The sequence below is a fragment of the Suillus fuscotomentosus genome (assembly GCF_016647785.1).
Source record: "Suillus fuscotomentosus strain FC203 chromosome Unknown F5891scaffold_66, whole genome shotgun sequence".
Lineage (NCBI taxonomy): Eukaryota > Fungi > Basidiomycota > Agaricomycetes > Boletales > Suillaceae > Suillus > Suillus fuscotomentosus.
The window spans coordinates 273,068-288,038 of record NW_024539578.1 but is presented as its reverse complement, the minus strand read 5'-3'; the positions used below and the strand labels follow the sequence as shown (position 1 = coordinate 288,038).

Below are 14,971 nucleotides of genomic sequence, written 5' to 3'. Positions count from 1 at the left end.
TCTAGCCCTTCACCTCGGTCGTTGTCTATTTATAGCATAAGAATGTCATTTAAAGATAAGCACGGAACTGATACAGGGCGCACCGCGCTCGATTTGCATCAATTATCACAGCCTGATTCAAGATCCGTATTTGATGTGCGGAGAATATGTATAACACCATCCAAACAGGAATGAGAGGGCACATGAAGGAAAGAGTGGCCCTCACGCCGCAGAAAGTTTGCAAGCCAGTATAGAAGTTAGAACTGAAGTAACTGCCACAAAGTCATGATCAACTCACCTCCAGCCTGCAAATACACAACCCTCAACGTTCACCGTTTAATCCCATGCGCTGCTTTCCTCATTTCACCTAGATCTTCACTCCGGGAATTGGTCGCCACATGCACAGTTGTGCACGCCACTTGGAGCAGTACCACCCCTGAACAGCATCCTAGTAAGATCCATCGATTGCACTATATCGGAATTAGCATAGTGCATATTTTCATCAAAGTGGCACTAATAACTCACCACATTGTACATTCTCATTCTTACAATCCTAGTGATAGTAATCGCCGATGTGGCAAATGCCAAAAGATAGTGAGCAGGACTATCAGTTTGCGCTGTTTGATGCACAGTTGGGTTGTGGATAAATATTAGTTTTCAAGCCAGCACAACATGGCGACCGCGACAAATAAGCTGCATGCGCCGATATACAGAACTGTCATTGCGGACCAGCGTTGTCTCTGGAATCATGTGTATTTTCATGTACTGACACTCACCCAGATCAGTTCCACCTATCAAGCCATTCTCAGCGAGATGACCGCTGCGGTCATAGCATTGACATACACCCCTTGTCCAAATGTAAGCGCTGAAGATACTAGTAAGATACCGACAGTCTTTTGATGTTATCGTGCTCAACGTCACTATCAAGAACTGCTCGCGATCTTGTCGCCCTGTTTCCGATGTTATTCTCGAAATGTTTTTGATACACGTACATCAGTCTATTGATGCCACCAAGTACTACCTCATCTGTTTAACACATGATGATTATGGTGCGACCATCGAAAAGCCTCTCATCTCATCTCTCCTCGCCTGCCAGCACAGGCCCGTGGAGCGTGAAAGCTCATTCAAGTCATTCAACAAATGCACATTGCGTCAGCTGCATGACACCGGATCAGAAAAGTCAGCCGTCAAGAATAGGGAGATTTACACAAAGAAACAAATCCGCATCCTACCCTGGCTACCGAAAGCTCGGAACTCCAACTGACGATCGAGATTCAAGACTTGAGAATTCTTGTAGCATTAGAGCCCTTGCATGCTAACAGATTATACTAAACCGGTTCTGTATGGGTTTTCTTAGTGAAAAATAATCGAAAAGGGATCCTAGGATGCTCACTGTGAATGTAAATCTGCTGTGAAGAAGTTGTCAAGCAGCTGTACTATTTCATCAGGTGGCCTTGGTTCGACTTTGAAAGAGTGGGATGCCATGGCTGAGGCCTGAGGACTAAGCACCAAGTACTTACTTCAATTTGAAGCACTGAGGGTGCTGCAGGTGCGGACTGTGCGAATAGACACAATATCGCATTAAGTAGTTGTTAGTAGCTGGTTTATGATGATAAAGTGGGCATGGGCATTTTGGAACAAGGATATATCAGACGAGCACCCTGAACGCGAACCTAGACTCGTGACCGAGAGGATGGCTGTCAAGTCGATGCGACGTTTTTCCGCGGGAGTACCCCGGTATATTATTATGTAACCGCTAGGAACTTTCGGACGAGTCGGTCTCAAGTTACCGGCCGGGTATCACTAGTTCACTTTGAGTCTTGCACCCCACACTCATAGGAACGCCTTTATCTTACGGTTCGCACCTGCATTACTCCGCAACAGTTATCAAGTCTGTGAACGAAATTCAGAGCAGTCCCCGGCTTGTTCAGCTCTTTGCGGTGAGTGCGCAGTGCCTGGTTTGACATGTTTGCTTTCTTTATTAGTATTAAATGTGGGCTCAACGTTCAATGTTCCTCACCTATGGGTCAATAAACAAACGAGCTATTTCCTTCATGGACTGTCCCGGTCACGATATTCTGATGTCTACCATGCTTGACGATGCCATAGTCATGGATGCTGTTTTTCATCTAGTCGCAAGAAACGGAACATGCCCTCAACCGCAGACATCGGAGCATACATAAAGTTGATTAAACACCATGTTCCACCGTTGAAATTTGACCTTCTCCAAACTGCAACTCAGATATATCCGTCAGTGTGTGAATATGCGATTGTCCTTCACTCGCTCGTAGGTTGAAAAGAATGCGTGAGGCTAGAACACTGTGGATGACAATTTGCGGACTGGTGACGTGATACACAATCAGTTGGTGATGCAGTTGTTCAAGTTGATGTACTCACGAGTCTGTGATCGCAATCCATGTGACCTGTATTCAACAATAAGCGCATGGATAGCTGGCCAGGTATACTGCAACGCACCGGAGGAGCCATGGTCAAAATTATGTTAAACGATGATACGACTTGATAGCAGGATGTCAGCACACGGGCCAGTTTGAGCGAACAGAATCATCTTACTGATCATGCAGATCATATATGTCACCGAGTCGTTGAAGAACGTTCTTTGGAGTAGTCCGACGACATTGCCGTACTTGCTGAATCTGATGTACAACATCAAGCAAAAGAGGACTAATTATGCATGAGCCTAAGAACATTCTTGAAAGACGAGACGCCTGACCCAGTTCGTACAGTAACAGAACAGCGTAGTCACAAATGTTGTTTCTGCCGCCCACGAAAAGACAGTTGCCCGGATTCGCTGTCCACCTTGCATGAGTATGATTATCACGAAAATCAAAGATTGCATCACAAACGTATATCAAGTGAGGTCGTGTTTTTGGAATTGAAGACCAAGGAAGTGTCCGACATGATATAAGAGACCACAAAACATATCTGGCAGTGGTTCAGCACCAAGCCTTTCACGGTGAAAGGTGAACGAAAAACATACGACGGGAAAAACAATAAGAAATGTCAGTAGACGCTTACTCCTCCAGGAAGCGTAAACCCTCGTTATGAGCAAGCCTAGAGGTAAAATGTCAATATCGGGAGCTCATTTAGGACATGACATACCTTCTGCGGCTAGAATGCAGATGGTATGCAACACTGCGTAAGGGTTGGATGAGAAATGTAATGTAACGTAGACTGTGCATGCTAACCGGTGGACGCTTGTCCAAATCTAACACACTACACGAATGTTATAAATATTAGGGTATTGAAGGGCTGTAAACACTTACACTTTCACCAGGATAGTACTGTGTTCGAAGCGCACCTATCCATCAGCCGTGAGGCTTGTCACAAAAAGCGAGTCAGAACATGTGTAGCTCACCTGTGAATGTCATCCCAATGCCGAAAAATGGCAAGTATCGTGATACAGTGAACACAAATCGCACGAAAGTCCATCTGCGGTGCCAGACCCACTCTGACTTTGGGACAGTCATCAAATAATTCAATAATCAGCGCACTACGCGCACCTCTGTCTCCAGGGTAATGAAATAATCAAAAATCTAAGTAAGGACATCAGCATCACATATCTCAAGTCAGCTAATGCGCTCACTAAAATAGCAAACATTCCAACTGAGTATTCAGTCAGCCAGGACATCTGTAAAAACATCAGATATGATCCGTACCATTGAAGTACTGGGCGTAAGGGTTGATCAGAGTTATTTAGAGCTCGATTCGTTGCGCACCTTAGATGCCTGGATGCCAGCGTCGACGAACAAAGCAGTAGGGTGATCCATCATGCGTCAAGTTTGTGGAAAGCAAATCAACGCTCTCGTTGTTCGTTACGCGCAAGTTAACTATTTAAGCACACACAACTGACAGCTGGTGGCTGTTACGATGTTTACACATTGGCATTTTCATGCTAAGATACGCCAAGTGTTGCAACACGGATCGCTCAGTAGAGGGATCAAGGGATGATTGTGATACGAGTGACAAGGCTGTAGAACTCGAATCAACAATCAAACAAACCCATGTGGTAGCACACCGCAACGAGAATAGTGACACATCGGGGTGAACGATATTTAAAAGAGGTTTATATGTTGTACAAAATGTGAAAACAATATTTGATATTTAAACTAACATAAAGATGGGTGCACGACTTCAAATTTTGGTGGTGTTTTGTGTGTCATCCAAAATATCAAATATTCACAACCATATTCCCACAGACAATATGTCAACAAATATAATAAATATAATCAGATTTTCCATGTCTGCTTCAATTTAAAGTTTGATTCTTACATAAAACTTTGGAGAAAACTTGAAGTTTTGCCAAAGCTTGACATTTAAATCGAGTTTTAATGTCATGTCATCTGTAAAACTTCAAGTTTTCTCCAAAGTTTTACATGGAAATTGAACTTTAAGTTGAAGCAGACATGAAAAATCTGACTATATTTCTTATGTTTGTTGACATATTGTCTGTGGGAATATGGTTGTGAATATTTGATATTTTGGATTACACACAAAACACCACCAAAATTTGAAGTCGTGCACCCATCTTTATGTTAGTTTAAATATTAAATATTGTCTTCACATTTTGTACAACATATAAACCTCTTTTAAATATCGTTCACCCCGATGTGTGATGTGCATGGCTACTCCCATTACGGGAGTATTTTACGTAAACTTCGTTGTTACCTGTCAAACTTCGACATTTTTAAAAGGTCCACAACTCTGCCGAGAGCATGCCGATGCCGCTACGATGTAATGCGTGAATTCAAGCTTTAAGCTTTAAGACTGGCAAGTATGGTAACCAACACAGGCTGCAGCGCTGAACTTCAAGCATGTTAGAGCTAGATACTGCGTAAGCCCTCAGCGTGATGGAACAAGCTGTAACATTAGATACCTAGATACTGCGTAAGCCTAAGCTATAGTCAGTATCCAGCGGCGGTTTGGATATACGTAAAACGGCTTACCCTCAGCGTGATGGAACAAGCTGAGGGAAGATAAGAACGAGAAGCAATATATATATATGTATGGTGGTTCGAATTCCAAAAGTCTCGACTCCGCTTATCACGACATCATCGAGATGCGCCATCAAGCATCAACACTCCTCCTCAACTTCTCACTGTAGACCCAAGCAGGCGCGTAGGCATTCGAAATCCTTCTGCGGTAGTGCCTTTGTGAAGATATCTGCCGCATTATTCAATGATTTGATGTAGGATAGTTTCAGTTGGCCTTCAATGGAGACGCGTTCTCGAATGGAGTGCACAGCGATATCGATATGTTTCACCTTTGAGTGGAAGGAAGCGTCTTCGGAGAGGGTGATTCCGCCCGTGTTATCGCATAAGAGAGGTGTTGCAGATGGCTGCGTGAATCCCAACTCGAGCAGGAGGGTGCGTAACCAGGTGAGCTCTTTAGCTGCATCAGATGCCGCCACGTACTCAGCCTCGCATGTGGATAGGGAGACGGTTTTCTGCTGGCATGCGCTCCAAGTGACCATTCCACTACCGAGCATGAAACAGTATCCGTTGACAGAACATCGGGTATCGGGACAATTTGCGAAGTCACTGTCAGTGAAACCGAGAAGACGTGCGGGGTGTTCGCCACCAAGAACCAGCTTAAACGTGCGTGTACCCTTAAGGTAACGTGCGACACGTTTAGCAGCCTCCCAATGCATGGGTCCATAGCAATCCAGATGACGACACAGCTGTTGCACTGCATGAGCAATGTCGGGACGAGTTCCTATTGCAAGATACATGAGCGAGCCTACGAGAGAGTGGTAAGGAGTTCTCATCATAAGGTCGCGTTGTTCATCTGATGAGGGAGCGTGGGTTCGCTGTGATAAGTGAAGACCAGCTTCCATGGGGGTTGAAACGGGAACAGCAGTAGATAGGCCAAATTGGGTGACAATCTGATTGATAAGGGCTGTTTGAGAGAGACTGATGGTGCGATTAATTCGATCGCGTTCAAGGGCGATGCCTAGACAGAATCTCGCGTCGCCAAGGTCGGATATTTCCCACTTGGTGCGGAGCTGCCCTTTGAAATCGGAGATGATCGATTTATTACTGCCTACAGTGAGGAAGTCGTTGACATGGACTGCGACGAGGAGAATGCCTGCGTCAGTCTTACAGTAGTAGATGCAATGTTCGCATTTCAAGTGCGTGAATCCCCAGGATATCATGGCATCGTTCATCGTTCGGTTCCACACGAGACCTCCTTGCTTCATACCGTAGAGTCCCTTTTGAAGCTCCCAGACCCAGTCTTCCTTCCCAGGTTCGACGAAACCTTCAGGTTGGTGCATGTAGCACACTTCGTCCGATGCAAGCAACCCGTGAAGAAAGGTGGTCTTGATATCGATCTGGTCGATCTCCCAGTCTAAGGCTGCGCTGAGGTGCGCGAGAATGTGAAAGGATTCGAGACGTGCAGTAGGTGCCGATGTCTTTGTGTAGTCCTGCCCCCAGACGGCGGAGTATCCATGACAGACGTACCTGGCCTTAAAATGGGCAGGTTGGCCATGCTGATCCTGTTTCAGCTTAAAAACGGGCCGCCCACGCATAATCTTCCTGCCGGGAGGTACAGACGACCGTGGTACGAGCTTGTACACGCCGAGATCATGCAGGGAGTGGAACTCATCCTTAAGGGCAGAGGTCCATTCCTTGGCGTGATCGGAAGCCATAGCTTCAGCATATGTGGACGGGTCATCAGGGAATTCGTGTTCCAGGTTGTCCGGCATGGCAGCCAAAATGTCGACCAGAGATGACAACTCCTCCTCAGTGAAGACAGTCACCATAGTGTCTGGATTGGTAGGTATTGGGGGTGACAGTGCCTTCAGGCAGTCAGCAGCCGAGAGCGATTCCAGCACAGCTCGCTGGGTAACAGACACATAAGGCTTACCATCCATAGCACATTGACGCTCTGAGGGTACTGTCGCACGAGTGGAACGACGTGGTGGAGGGAGCAAGGCAGATGGTATCGGCCGGTGATAGGTGGACATTGGGGAATCAATATCGGGAATGTCCTCGATGGTGACCGAACAAGTGGAAGGTGGAGAGGGTGTGGGGACAGACGGAGTGGGAGTGCCGAGTTGATGTGATTCTATGAAAGATACATTGTAAGATACAAATACTTTGTGAGATGCTCGGTGATAGCACCGATAAGCTTTTGAGTCAAGTGAATACCCGATTAGAACACACTCGATGGAATGGCTTAAGACCTTTGGGTTGTGTTTGTTTTGGATGAGGACGAAGGCCCTACAACCTACTTCACGCAGATGAGAAAGATCAGGCGGGCGACTGTACCAACGTTCGAAGGGAGTGTGACCATCTTGCGACATTACTGGGGTGCGATTTGATAAGTAACAAGCCGTTAGAACGAATTTGTCCCAACGGTTGACGGGGACATTACATGCGGATCTCATCGCACGAGCCTTACCCATCAAGGTACGATGCAGACGTTCCACGCGGCCGTTGTGCACCGAAGTATATGGCACGGTGAATTGGTGTTGGGAACCGTGTGAGAGGAGCCACTCTCGCATGGCTTCTGATTTGAGCTTGCCGTTATCAGAGTGGTATGTACTGACTTTGCTGCTGGTTTCGACCTCACGAGCGAGTGCCCAAGCCTGTAGCGCTGGAAAAGCGTCAGACTTAGATGCTAGGGGGATAGACCAGGCGTATGAAGAGTGATCATCGATAATATCCATGATGTATTTATTACTGGCCGCAGACACAGTATCGGGATGTTCCATTAAGTCCACATGTATGATACCCAACTTTCTGCTTGCTCTGACCCCCTGACTCGCCTTGGGAACACTAGTTTTCATCTGTTTGCCGAGGATACAATGGTCACACTTGGGAGGAACAGGAGATAGATCAATGGGCATACCGGTTGCATTACTGGAGCGTGCAAGGTCATAGATGGTGTGGTAGTTTGCGTGTCTGAGACAACGGTGCCAGCATTCGAGGGTGGGCTTCTGATGAGCCATGTAGGTGTGCTCCGCAGAGAGCTGTCCTCCAGAGAGTGCGTAGAGGCGACGGGAGGTGAGGGTACCTGACAGCATGCGGTTCCCGTTTCGGGACTGCACCCAGCAGCTGGTAGCATTGAACGATGCGGTGCAACAGTGTGCTTCGCAGAGAGCAGACACCGAGATCAAATGTACCATTGCCGTGGGGATGAACAGCACGTTGTCGAGCGTGATGTGTATTCCCCTCGCGACGACCAGACGAAGGGTGCCAACGCCAATGGCTTGAATGGATGAACCACCTACACCATTGACGGAACGAGGAATGATAGGGCGGAGGTTGAAGAAATCAGTCTCATCATTGCTGATGTGGACTGAAGCACCACTATCCAGGAAGAGGGGGACCACGGAAGGGTCGACTATAGTGCGTTTGCGTTGGTTGGGGGCCTTGTACGTGATGCCAGCAAAATTCACAGAGCGAGTGTTGGAGCACCAGTCAAGGCTGGAGGTGAGTGTGTCAATGGACGCGAGGAGAGTGGTATAGTCATCTTCTCTGGCGTCAGAGAGCTCTCGGATGAATGCTGGGGTGATGGCATCACTGGCAAGGCCAGCGAACTCTGTGGAGGTGACGGGTGTGTCGGGTGAATCAGCAGACGACGACGCAACATATATGGCCTCATGGCTTTCGCTGTCAAGTAGGTAAGCACGACCATTAGTGTCGTATCGCAGGCCTCCCGGTTTACCGGTGGCTGTCATAGGCTTGGGAGCAGTGCTCTTGCCTGCAGGTGCCTTAGCCTCATGAGCAGCGCACTTCCATGCTAGGACTTCATCTCTTTTACCCTCCATAGCTCCTCCTTTGCCAAAACAATCCTTCGTAGGGTGGCTGGAGTTGCCGCAGGTGCCACAAGGTGAGCGTTCGCGATTGTCACGACTGTGACCCCCCTTACCGGTGGCAGCCATCGCGATGTCCCCACCCTTAGATTTAGCAGTGTCGAGTAGTTGTTGCTCAACGTCTAGGCAGGACCGGATATGGGTAGGGCCGTATGGGTTGTTGGCAGTGCTGGTGGTTAAAGCGTCCGCAATGTGATTGCGTACGTGTGGCAGGTCCTCAGCCATGGCGTTGAGCATCATGATCGTGAGAAAGTCTTCCTCTTTGGGAATGCCGATGGTGTAGATGCGACGGACAAGGTCGCCGAGGATCGTGCTGGTGGTAGACAGACGTTCAGAACGAACATATTTGACTGCTAGGGCTTGTTGAATGAGCAAGATTTGTGCGATGGGACCAACCTTCTCATGACGGGACTTGAGAGCGTCCCAGGCGAGGTAAGTGTTAGTGTATCCTCATAGGAACTCATTTTCCTCGGCGCTGGAGCGTGTGCGTAAAGCGGCCACAATGCAGAGGTTGTTAAGATCCCAGTGCCCCGCGCTGGAAGGATCCAGGGAAGGATCTGGACGAGTAACAAGACCTAAGATGTATCCTCCTCTGTGCTTGAGGAGAAGGTAATTCTGCATTAGATCAGACCACGTTGAAGGTACAACAATTCAGATGGTGAGTCTGAACAATGTGTTGGGTCTTGCAGAACCTAGCTGCTATTCGACCCTAAAGGGTTTCTGGACCAGACTCAAGGCTCAGAGGAGAGGAAATATCATAAAAACTTGCTGATCTCTCAGACTCATACTGGTAACTGGTGAAAAGATTGCTTGATTATGTAAGCTACAAAAGTGCCAACATAAGATAAGGTAAAAACAGTCTCTACAAGCCCAACCAGAAATGAATCCCTACAACGTGCCCCAGTTGTTCTTGCTGCGATCCAGGACTTCAATTTTATCTAGGTCAGTCTGACTAAGCGTGATAGCAGAGACGGATGCTTGAAGAGGGGTCATGGCCGCGACAGGTACGACGACGGAGGGAGGACTAAGAGCAGCGCCTTTTGCACCTGAGCTGCGAGAACGAGTATGCATAGTGGGAGGCATGATGTCAAGAGGTGGGAGACGAGTAAAGAGTGATATGCAGGTATATATACCAGTGGGCAACCTCAATTGAATCTCCTCGACCTAAGATAGAAAGATTAAACGTCTTGATGACGTTGATAGGAGGTTTGACAAGACCCTCGGGGGTTTAATTAAACCGGCGAGGTCGTTCCTGGGGCCCGCTGGTGTATCTAGAAGGTAGTTCCACTCCTCGATTTACGAGAGAGCAGGGCTCATAACCTGTTAGAGCTAGATACTGCGTAAGCCCTCAGCGTGATGGAATAAGCTGTAACATTAGATACCTAGATACTGCGTAAGCCTAAGCTATAGTCAGTATCCAGCGGCGGTTTGGATATACGTAAAACGGCTTACCCTCAGCGTGATGGAACAAGCTGAGGGAAGATAAGAACGAGAAGCAATATATATATATATATATATATATATATGTATGGTGGTTCGAATTCCAAAAGTCTCGACTCCGCTTATCGCAACGTCATCGAGATGCGCCATCAAGCATCAACAAAGCACATCTCGCAGGGCAAGCCCAACTCCTCATGAGGCTCACGGCTGTGCTGGACGACAATGATGATGAGATTGCCAACAATGATGACCTTGATGACGATTATCTGTCTGATTCTGATGCATTGCTCATGGCAGCTGAATATATATATATCAGTTCACGTTCCCGCTATTCAAACAAAACTCTTAGTAGGCTGATTCGGCACCTCCTTGATGTGATTGGAGCCAATGTATATATGTATTTAACGAGAAAATGGACGGAATATATTACTGATGATCATGGGTATAATCAGTAGAAGCGCAACGAAATTATAAGAAATGACAAAGGAGATCTTTGAAAGACAAAAAAAAGAGTCAGGGTAGATTAATGATGAATCGATGACCATCAGTATACTCAGAAGAGGAACAGCATAAAGTAGCATCAGCCGAGAAGGAATAGGTTTAGTTGCGATAGGATAGGATCTCAACAAATAAGACCTGATCATAAAAGTGTCACGCTACATGACGTTGTACAGCAGGGACTGCCTTGTGCAACTGTAACAGAAGTTCGCTAAGGCCAGCTTCTTCTAGTAATCCACAAACATCCCATGTATACGCATTTTCATCGAGGCAGCCAGTGGCTAGTAGCTTTCCATCTGCCGAAAATGACACAGAAGTCACGTAATGTGGATATGGATGCTGGAGTGGCGAACCGATAGGTTGGTTGTTGTCCAGGTTCCATAATTGTGCTGTGCCGTCATGTGATGTGCTTGCGAGGATGTGGCCGTTCGGAGATATTGCAATGGATTCAACAGTTTCAGTGTGCCCGTCCAACACTGCAATCTGTTTCCAAGTTGCAGTACTCCATGTCCTAATCGAGCCCTCGAATGGCCCTGATATAAGTGTTTTTGTATCTGAAGTCCAGGCCAGGCATAACACCGAATCAGCTGTTTCAAGAGTGGCGACAAGCTTCTCTGTCTTGGCATCCCAAATTTTGGCATGCCAGTGTTCAGAATCTTCGGATACACTGGTTGCAAACATGGTCATGTCTGGTGAATAGATGACTGCCAACACAGATTTGTGCCCTGTGTTGATTGGTGCGAGGTTTGTCTCTCCGCTCTCTACATCCCATCGTCTTGCAGTCCCATCGTCAGATCCGCTCAAGACCCGCCGACCGTCTCGACTCCAGCAGACAGAATTTACTGCCTCTGTATGCCCCATCCATCTCATGATCACTTTGCCTGTGTCCAGGTCCCACAACCTTACTCCGCCATCCTCACTCCCGCTGACCACTGTCTTCCCGTACGGAGACAATGCTATGGTGTACACTGGACTGTCTCCGTCCCGCCAGTCGTCTCCTATCTGTTTCCCATTCTTCAAGTCCCATACCCGCAGCGAGCCGTCCCTTGAGCAAGTCATTATCCGTTGTCTGCCTGGTAGATGTATGGCATCGAAGACCGAGCCAGTGTGTCCCTCAAATTTCTGGTGAGGCATTATCTTCGAGGTCTCCTCCCTTCCAATGATTGTGATGGGTGAAGACATCTAGACGGAGCTTCGTTTCAGCTTTCATCCCACAAAGTTTGGAATCACCACTTACAACGATATATATTTCTCAGCAGGTCACGACGTGTTGACAGCAAGACACAATGAGCGTCAGTGCACTGGAGGTTAAACTGGGGACGTCCTCGTGTTCGCCTCACAGCTTTTGGCAGGCCGTGCAATGGAAGCGCCCGGGCCTCGTTTCTGATCACACATCGGGGGTTTCGACGTTTTACCTCTTGCAACATTTCAATCAAAAGCAGATCTGGACCTGGCTAGACCATTCCAGACATAGCCTAGAGCGTTTCAGAGCACTCTGGATTACATTTAGAATGTAATTTCACTGGCGGCAAAAGGTCAGTTTCCCTGCTGTGTCAACCTCACCGTCCTAACTCCCATATTCATTGTCGGTCCATGCACCAAATTGCGCCTCACCACCTTTGCTATGTCTTGCAGATGATCTTGTCCTCACATATTCTTTTCGATCTCGTCATGGATACTGCTATTCTAATTACAGTAAACGAAACATGCCCTTGGCCGCAGACATCGGAGCACTTGCCGACGGTCGAAATCATGAAGCTGGAAAACATCATTGTCTTCAGAACAATCTCCAATTGAGCGCCAAAAAACCAATTGTTGCACTCGTGTAAGTCCTCAGTAGGATGGATCATCCAATGTAGTACTAATTCTTTAATAGGCATGGTGGTCGAGTCGTTAGCCATCGTTCCGATACGCAACCGACATACAACATTCACGCTGTCAACGAATACATTATATAGCATCTATCTATCCCAGTCCGCGACTTTGCTTCCCATCACCGTCTCGCCGTTGTCCGTTCCTTCGACGTCAACACGCACGGTGCAGAGATCGATGAGGTCAAATGTGGTGTTGCTGGTGGCTCTGTCCTCATAGATGTCCTACGGACTAGGGCAAGAAGTTAAGGTTTGTCCAGATATTGTAACGAAGGACACTCAGGGCTGGGAGCATACAGGCCCATTTCCAGCAGGACTGTCTCTCTGCACGCCGAGAAAATCACTTGCAGTTCCAGGAGAGCTGATTGGTATCCGGACCAAGATTGATCCTACCTGTGCAGAGCGGATCGTCTCGTTCGCCAAGTGCTAGGTGCAGTCGGGAAGTTCTCAAAGATTTATACTGGTGAGCATCTTCGTTTTGTGTTCTAAGAAAATCTAGAACTTGAAATCAGTTTGTTCCTTCTCCCTAACTAACGGCCTGTAGGCGAGTATTCCTGTCCACTCGGTAGACTTATTTGTTACCTACTTGATGTGACCAGAGCCAATCTACACATGTGTCATTTCTGAAGCACGCAAATGCGAGTGTTTATCATTTCAGTAGTACACATGTTTATTGAGAAGAGTCGCTTTCCTGATCAGTGAAGGCTTATTGGCAAAGACAAAACATAGAGTAGCAAAGGGTACGATAAACAACTATGTCTTCATTTCATGTATTGGAAAGATGAGATGGGAGAGATCTTGATAAAGGACAGGAAAACGGACGGGATATATCGTTGATGATCATGGGTATACTCGTGATCAGTGGAAGCGCAACAGAATTATAAGAGATGACAAAGAAGATCTTTGAAAGACGAAGGGTAGATTAATGATGACTGTCAGTATACTTAGAGGAGGGACAGCATATAGAGACCCAAAAACGAGTCCAGCGTCCAGCGTGTCTTATTGTTACATGAGGATTGGTGTTTGGAGTTGTGTTAGTGACGACGGGAGGTGCGGAGGCAGTGGAGACAGCAGCCTGTGCTTGAGAAGCGCCATTAGAATGTTGTGTGGTATTGCTATTGGGAGGACATGAGGGGCCTGCGGCAGGGTTCCCAGGTTTCAATGGAATTATTTTCATCTGTCTTTCTCTTGCTGATGCATTCCTCTGTGCTGAATGAGATGGGGTTTGGATATTCAAGAAGGAGGAAGACTACATACATGTTTGCCCTTGGCATACGGAACATCGACTACTGCTGATGGACGCTCGCTAAGTTCGATATCTTCACCTGTTGGTCTCCCAGAGAGACGACTTCGAACCCAGTGGAAAGGGCAGGGTCGTGAAGACGTGTCGTGGCCAGTGTCCGGGTGTATGGGGCGGAATAAAGAGAAAAACCAGTCACGAAGGGTGCTTGCATGCAATGCGTGCTGAGGACGTGCAAGTCAGGAAAAATAGTACTGGACTAGACGTCAATGACGTACGTGAGCCTGATGTGGTATGTCGTCAAAAAAATCATGGGGAACCCGGCGCTGGGGGACGATGATTGGCTGACAGACTGGATGTGGTGTAGTGTCAGCCTAAAAAGAATTGCGATAGGATCTCAGGAAATAAGACCTGATCATAAAAAGTGACACGTACAGCAAGGACCGGCTTGTCCAACAGAAGTTCGCTAAGGCCAGCTTCTTTTAGTATCCCACCAACGTCCCATGTATACGCATTATTGTTGACGCAGCCAGTGGCTAGTAGCTTTCCATCTGCCGAAAATGACACAGAAGTCACCCAATTTGGATGCTGAAGGGGCGAACCGACGGGCTGGTTGTTGTTGAGGCTCCATAATCGTGCTGTGCCATCACAGGATGCACTTGCGAGGATGCGGCCATTCGGAGATATTGCAATGGATCCGACACCCCAAGTGTGCCCATCCAACACTAGTACTGCCATCTATTTCCAAGTTGTTGTACTCCATATCCTAATCGAACTATCGTCTGACCCTGATATAAGGGTTTTCCCATCCTGAGTCCAAGCCAGGCACCACACCAATTCAGTTTCAAGAGTAAGGACAAGCTTACCTGTCTTGGCATCCCAGATTCTGATGGTATGCCGTCCGGATCCACTAGTTGCAAACATGGTCATGTCTGGCGAGTAAACCACTGCATGCACGGATTCGTGCCCTGTCTCAATTGGTGCGGGGTTTGCCTCTCGGACTCCACTCTCTACATTCCATTGTCTTGCAGTCCCATTGTGAGATCCGCTCAAGACTCGCTGACTGTCTCCACTCCAGTAGATAGAAATCACTGCCTCTGTATG

At 47.4% G+C, this 14,971-nt stretch overlaps 4 protein-coding genes across 4 annotated transcripts; 1 reads left to right on the top strand and 3 right to left on the bottom strand.

Moving 5' to 3' along the window:
* Positions 1 to 2,122: 2,122 nt before the first annotated feature.
* F5891DRAFT_669156 (uncharacterized protein) lies at positions 2,123 to 4,057 on the bottom strand. The gene is made up of 12 exons (XM_041372720.1): positions 3,717 to 4,057; positions 3,356 to 3,452; positions 3,264 to 3,298; positions 3,186 to 3,213; positions 3,100 to 3,132; positions 2,978 to 3,051; positions 2,844 to 2,922; positions 2,711 to 2,788; positions 2,551 to 2,661; positions 2,455 to 2,495; positions 2,377 to 2,402; positions 2,123 to 2,319 (listed from the first exon to the last, which is right to left on the bottom strand). Exons 1-12 carry the CDS (start codon positions 3,768 to 3,770, stop codon positions 2,169 to 2,171), a joined length of 807 nt encoding a protein of 268 aa, XP_041221066.1. The 5' UTR covers positions 3,771 to 4,057; the 3' UTR covers positions 2,123 to 2,168.
* A 6,576-nt stretch (positions 4,058 to 10,633) lies between these two features.
* F5891DRAFT_1058813 (uncharacterized protein) lies at positions 10,634 to 10,906 on the bottom strand. Its single transcript, XM_041362806.1, has one exon. The coding sequence runs from the start codon at positions 10,900 to 10,902 to the stop codon at positions 10,660 to 10,662; it is 243 nt and encodes an 80-aa protein (XP_041221065.1). The 5' UTR covers positions 10,903 to 10,906; the 3' UTR covers positions 10,634 to 10,659.
* A 1,556-nt stretch (positions 10,907 to 12,462) lies between these two features.
* On the top strand, positions 12,463 to 12,876 carry F5891DRAFT_1194203 (uncharacterized protein; the record flags this gene model as incomplete). The annotated part of the gene is made up of 3 exons (XM_041367896.1): positions 12,463 to 12,581; positions 12,633 to 12,648; positions 12,715 to 12,876. 3 exons carry the CDS (start codon positions 12,463 to 12,465, stop codon positions 12,874 to 12,876), a joined length of 297 nt encoding a protein of 98 aa, XP_041221064.1.
* A 257-nt stretch (positions 12,877 to 13,133) lies between these two features.
* On the bottom strand, positions 13,134 to 14,722 carry F5891DRAFT_669043 (uncharacterized protein). Its single transcript, XM_041372719.1, has 4 exons — positions 14,303 to 14,722; positions 14,146 to 14,241; positions 13,885 to 14,091; positions 13,134 to 13,831 (listed from the first exon to the last, which is right to left on the bottom strand). Exons 1-4 carry the CDS (start codon positions 14,603 to 14,605, stop codon positions 13,550 to 13,552), a joined length of 888 nt encoding a protein of 295 aa, XP_041221063.1. The 5' UTR covers positions 14,606 to 14,722; the 3' UTR covers positions 13,134 to 13,549.
* Positions 14,723 to 14,971: the final 249 nt, after the last annotated feature.

What these genes read in the sequence shown, in the direction of transcription:
- F5891DRAFT_669156 (XM_041372720.1), bottom strand. Translation starts at nt 3,770, where the DNA reads ATGATGGATCACCCTACTGCTTTGTTCGTCGACGCTGGCATCCAGGCA. An exon ending in TTCTTATTGTTTTTCCCGTC is followed by an intron (nt 2,923 to 2,977) that starts GTATGTTTTTCG and finishes AACCACTGCCAG; the next exon opens with ATATGTTTTGTGGTCTCTTA. An exon ending in CACGACCTCACTTGATATAC is followed by an intron (nt 2,789 to 2,843) that starts GTTTGTGATGCA and finishes CAAGGTGGACAG; the next exon opens with CGAATCCGGGCAACTGTCTT.
- F5891DRAFT_1058813 (XM_041362806.1), bottom strand. Translation starts at nt 10,902, where the DNA reads ATGATCAGGTCTTATTTGTTGAGATCCTATCCTATCGCAACTAAACCT.
- F5891DRAFT_669043 (XM_041372719.1), bottom strand. Translation starts at nt 14,605, where the DNA reads ATGGCAGTACTAGTGTTGGATGGGCACACTTGGGGTGTCGGATCCATT. An exon ending in ACATACCACATCAGGCTCAC is followed by an intron (nt 14,092 to 14,145) that starts GTACGTCATTGA and finishes GCACGTCCTCAG; the next exon opens with CACGCATTGCATGCAAGCAC. An exon ending in CGTATGCCAAGGGCAAACAT is followed by an intron (nt 13,832 to 13,884) that starts GTATGTAGTCTT and finishes CATTCAGCACAG; the next exon opens with AGGAATGCATCAGCAAGAGA.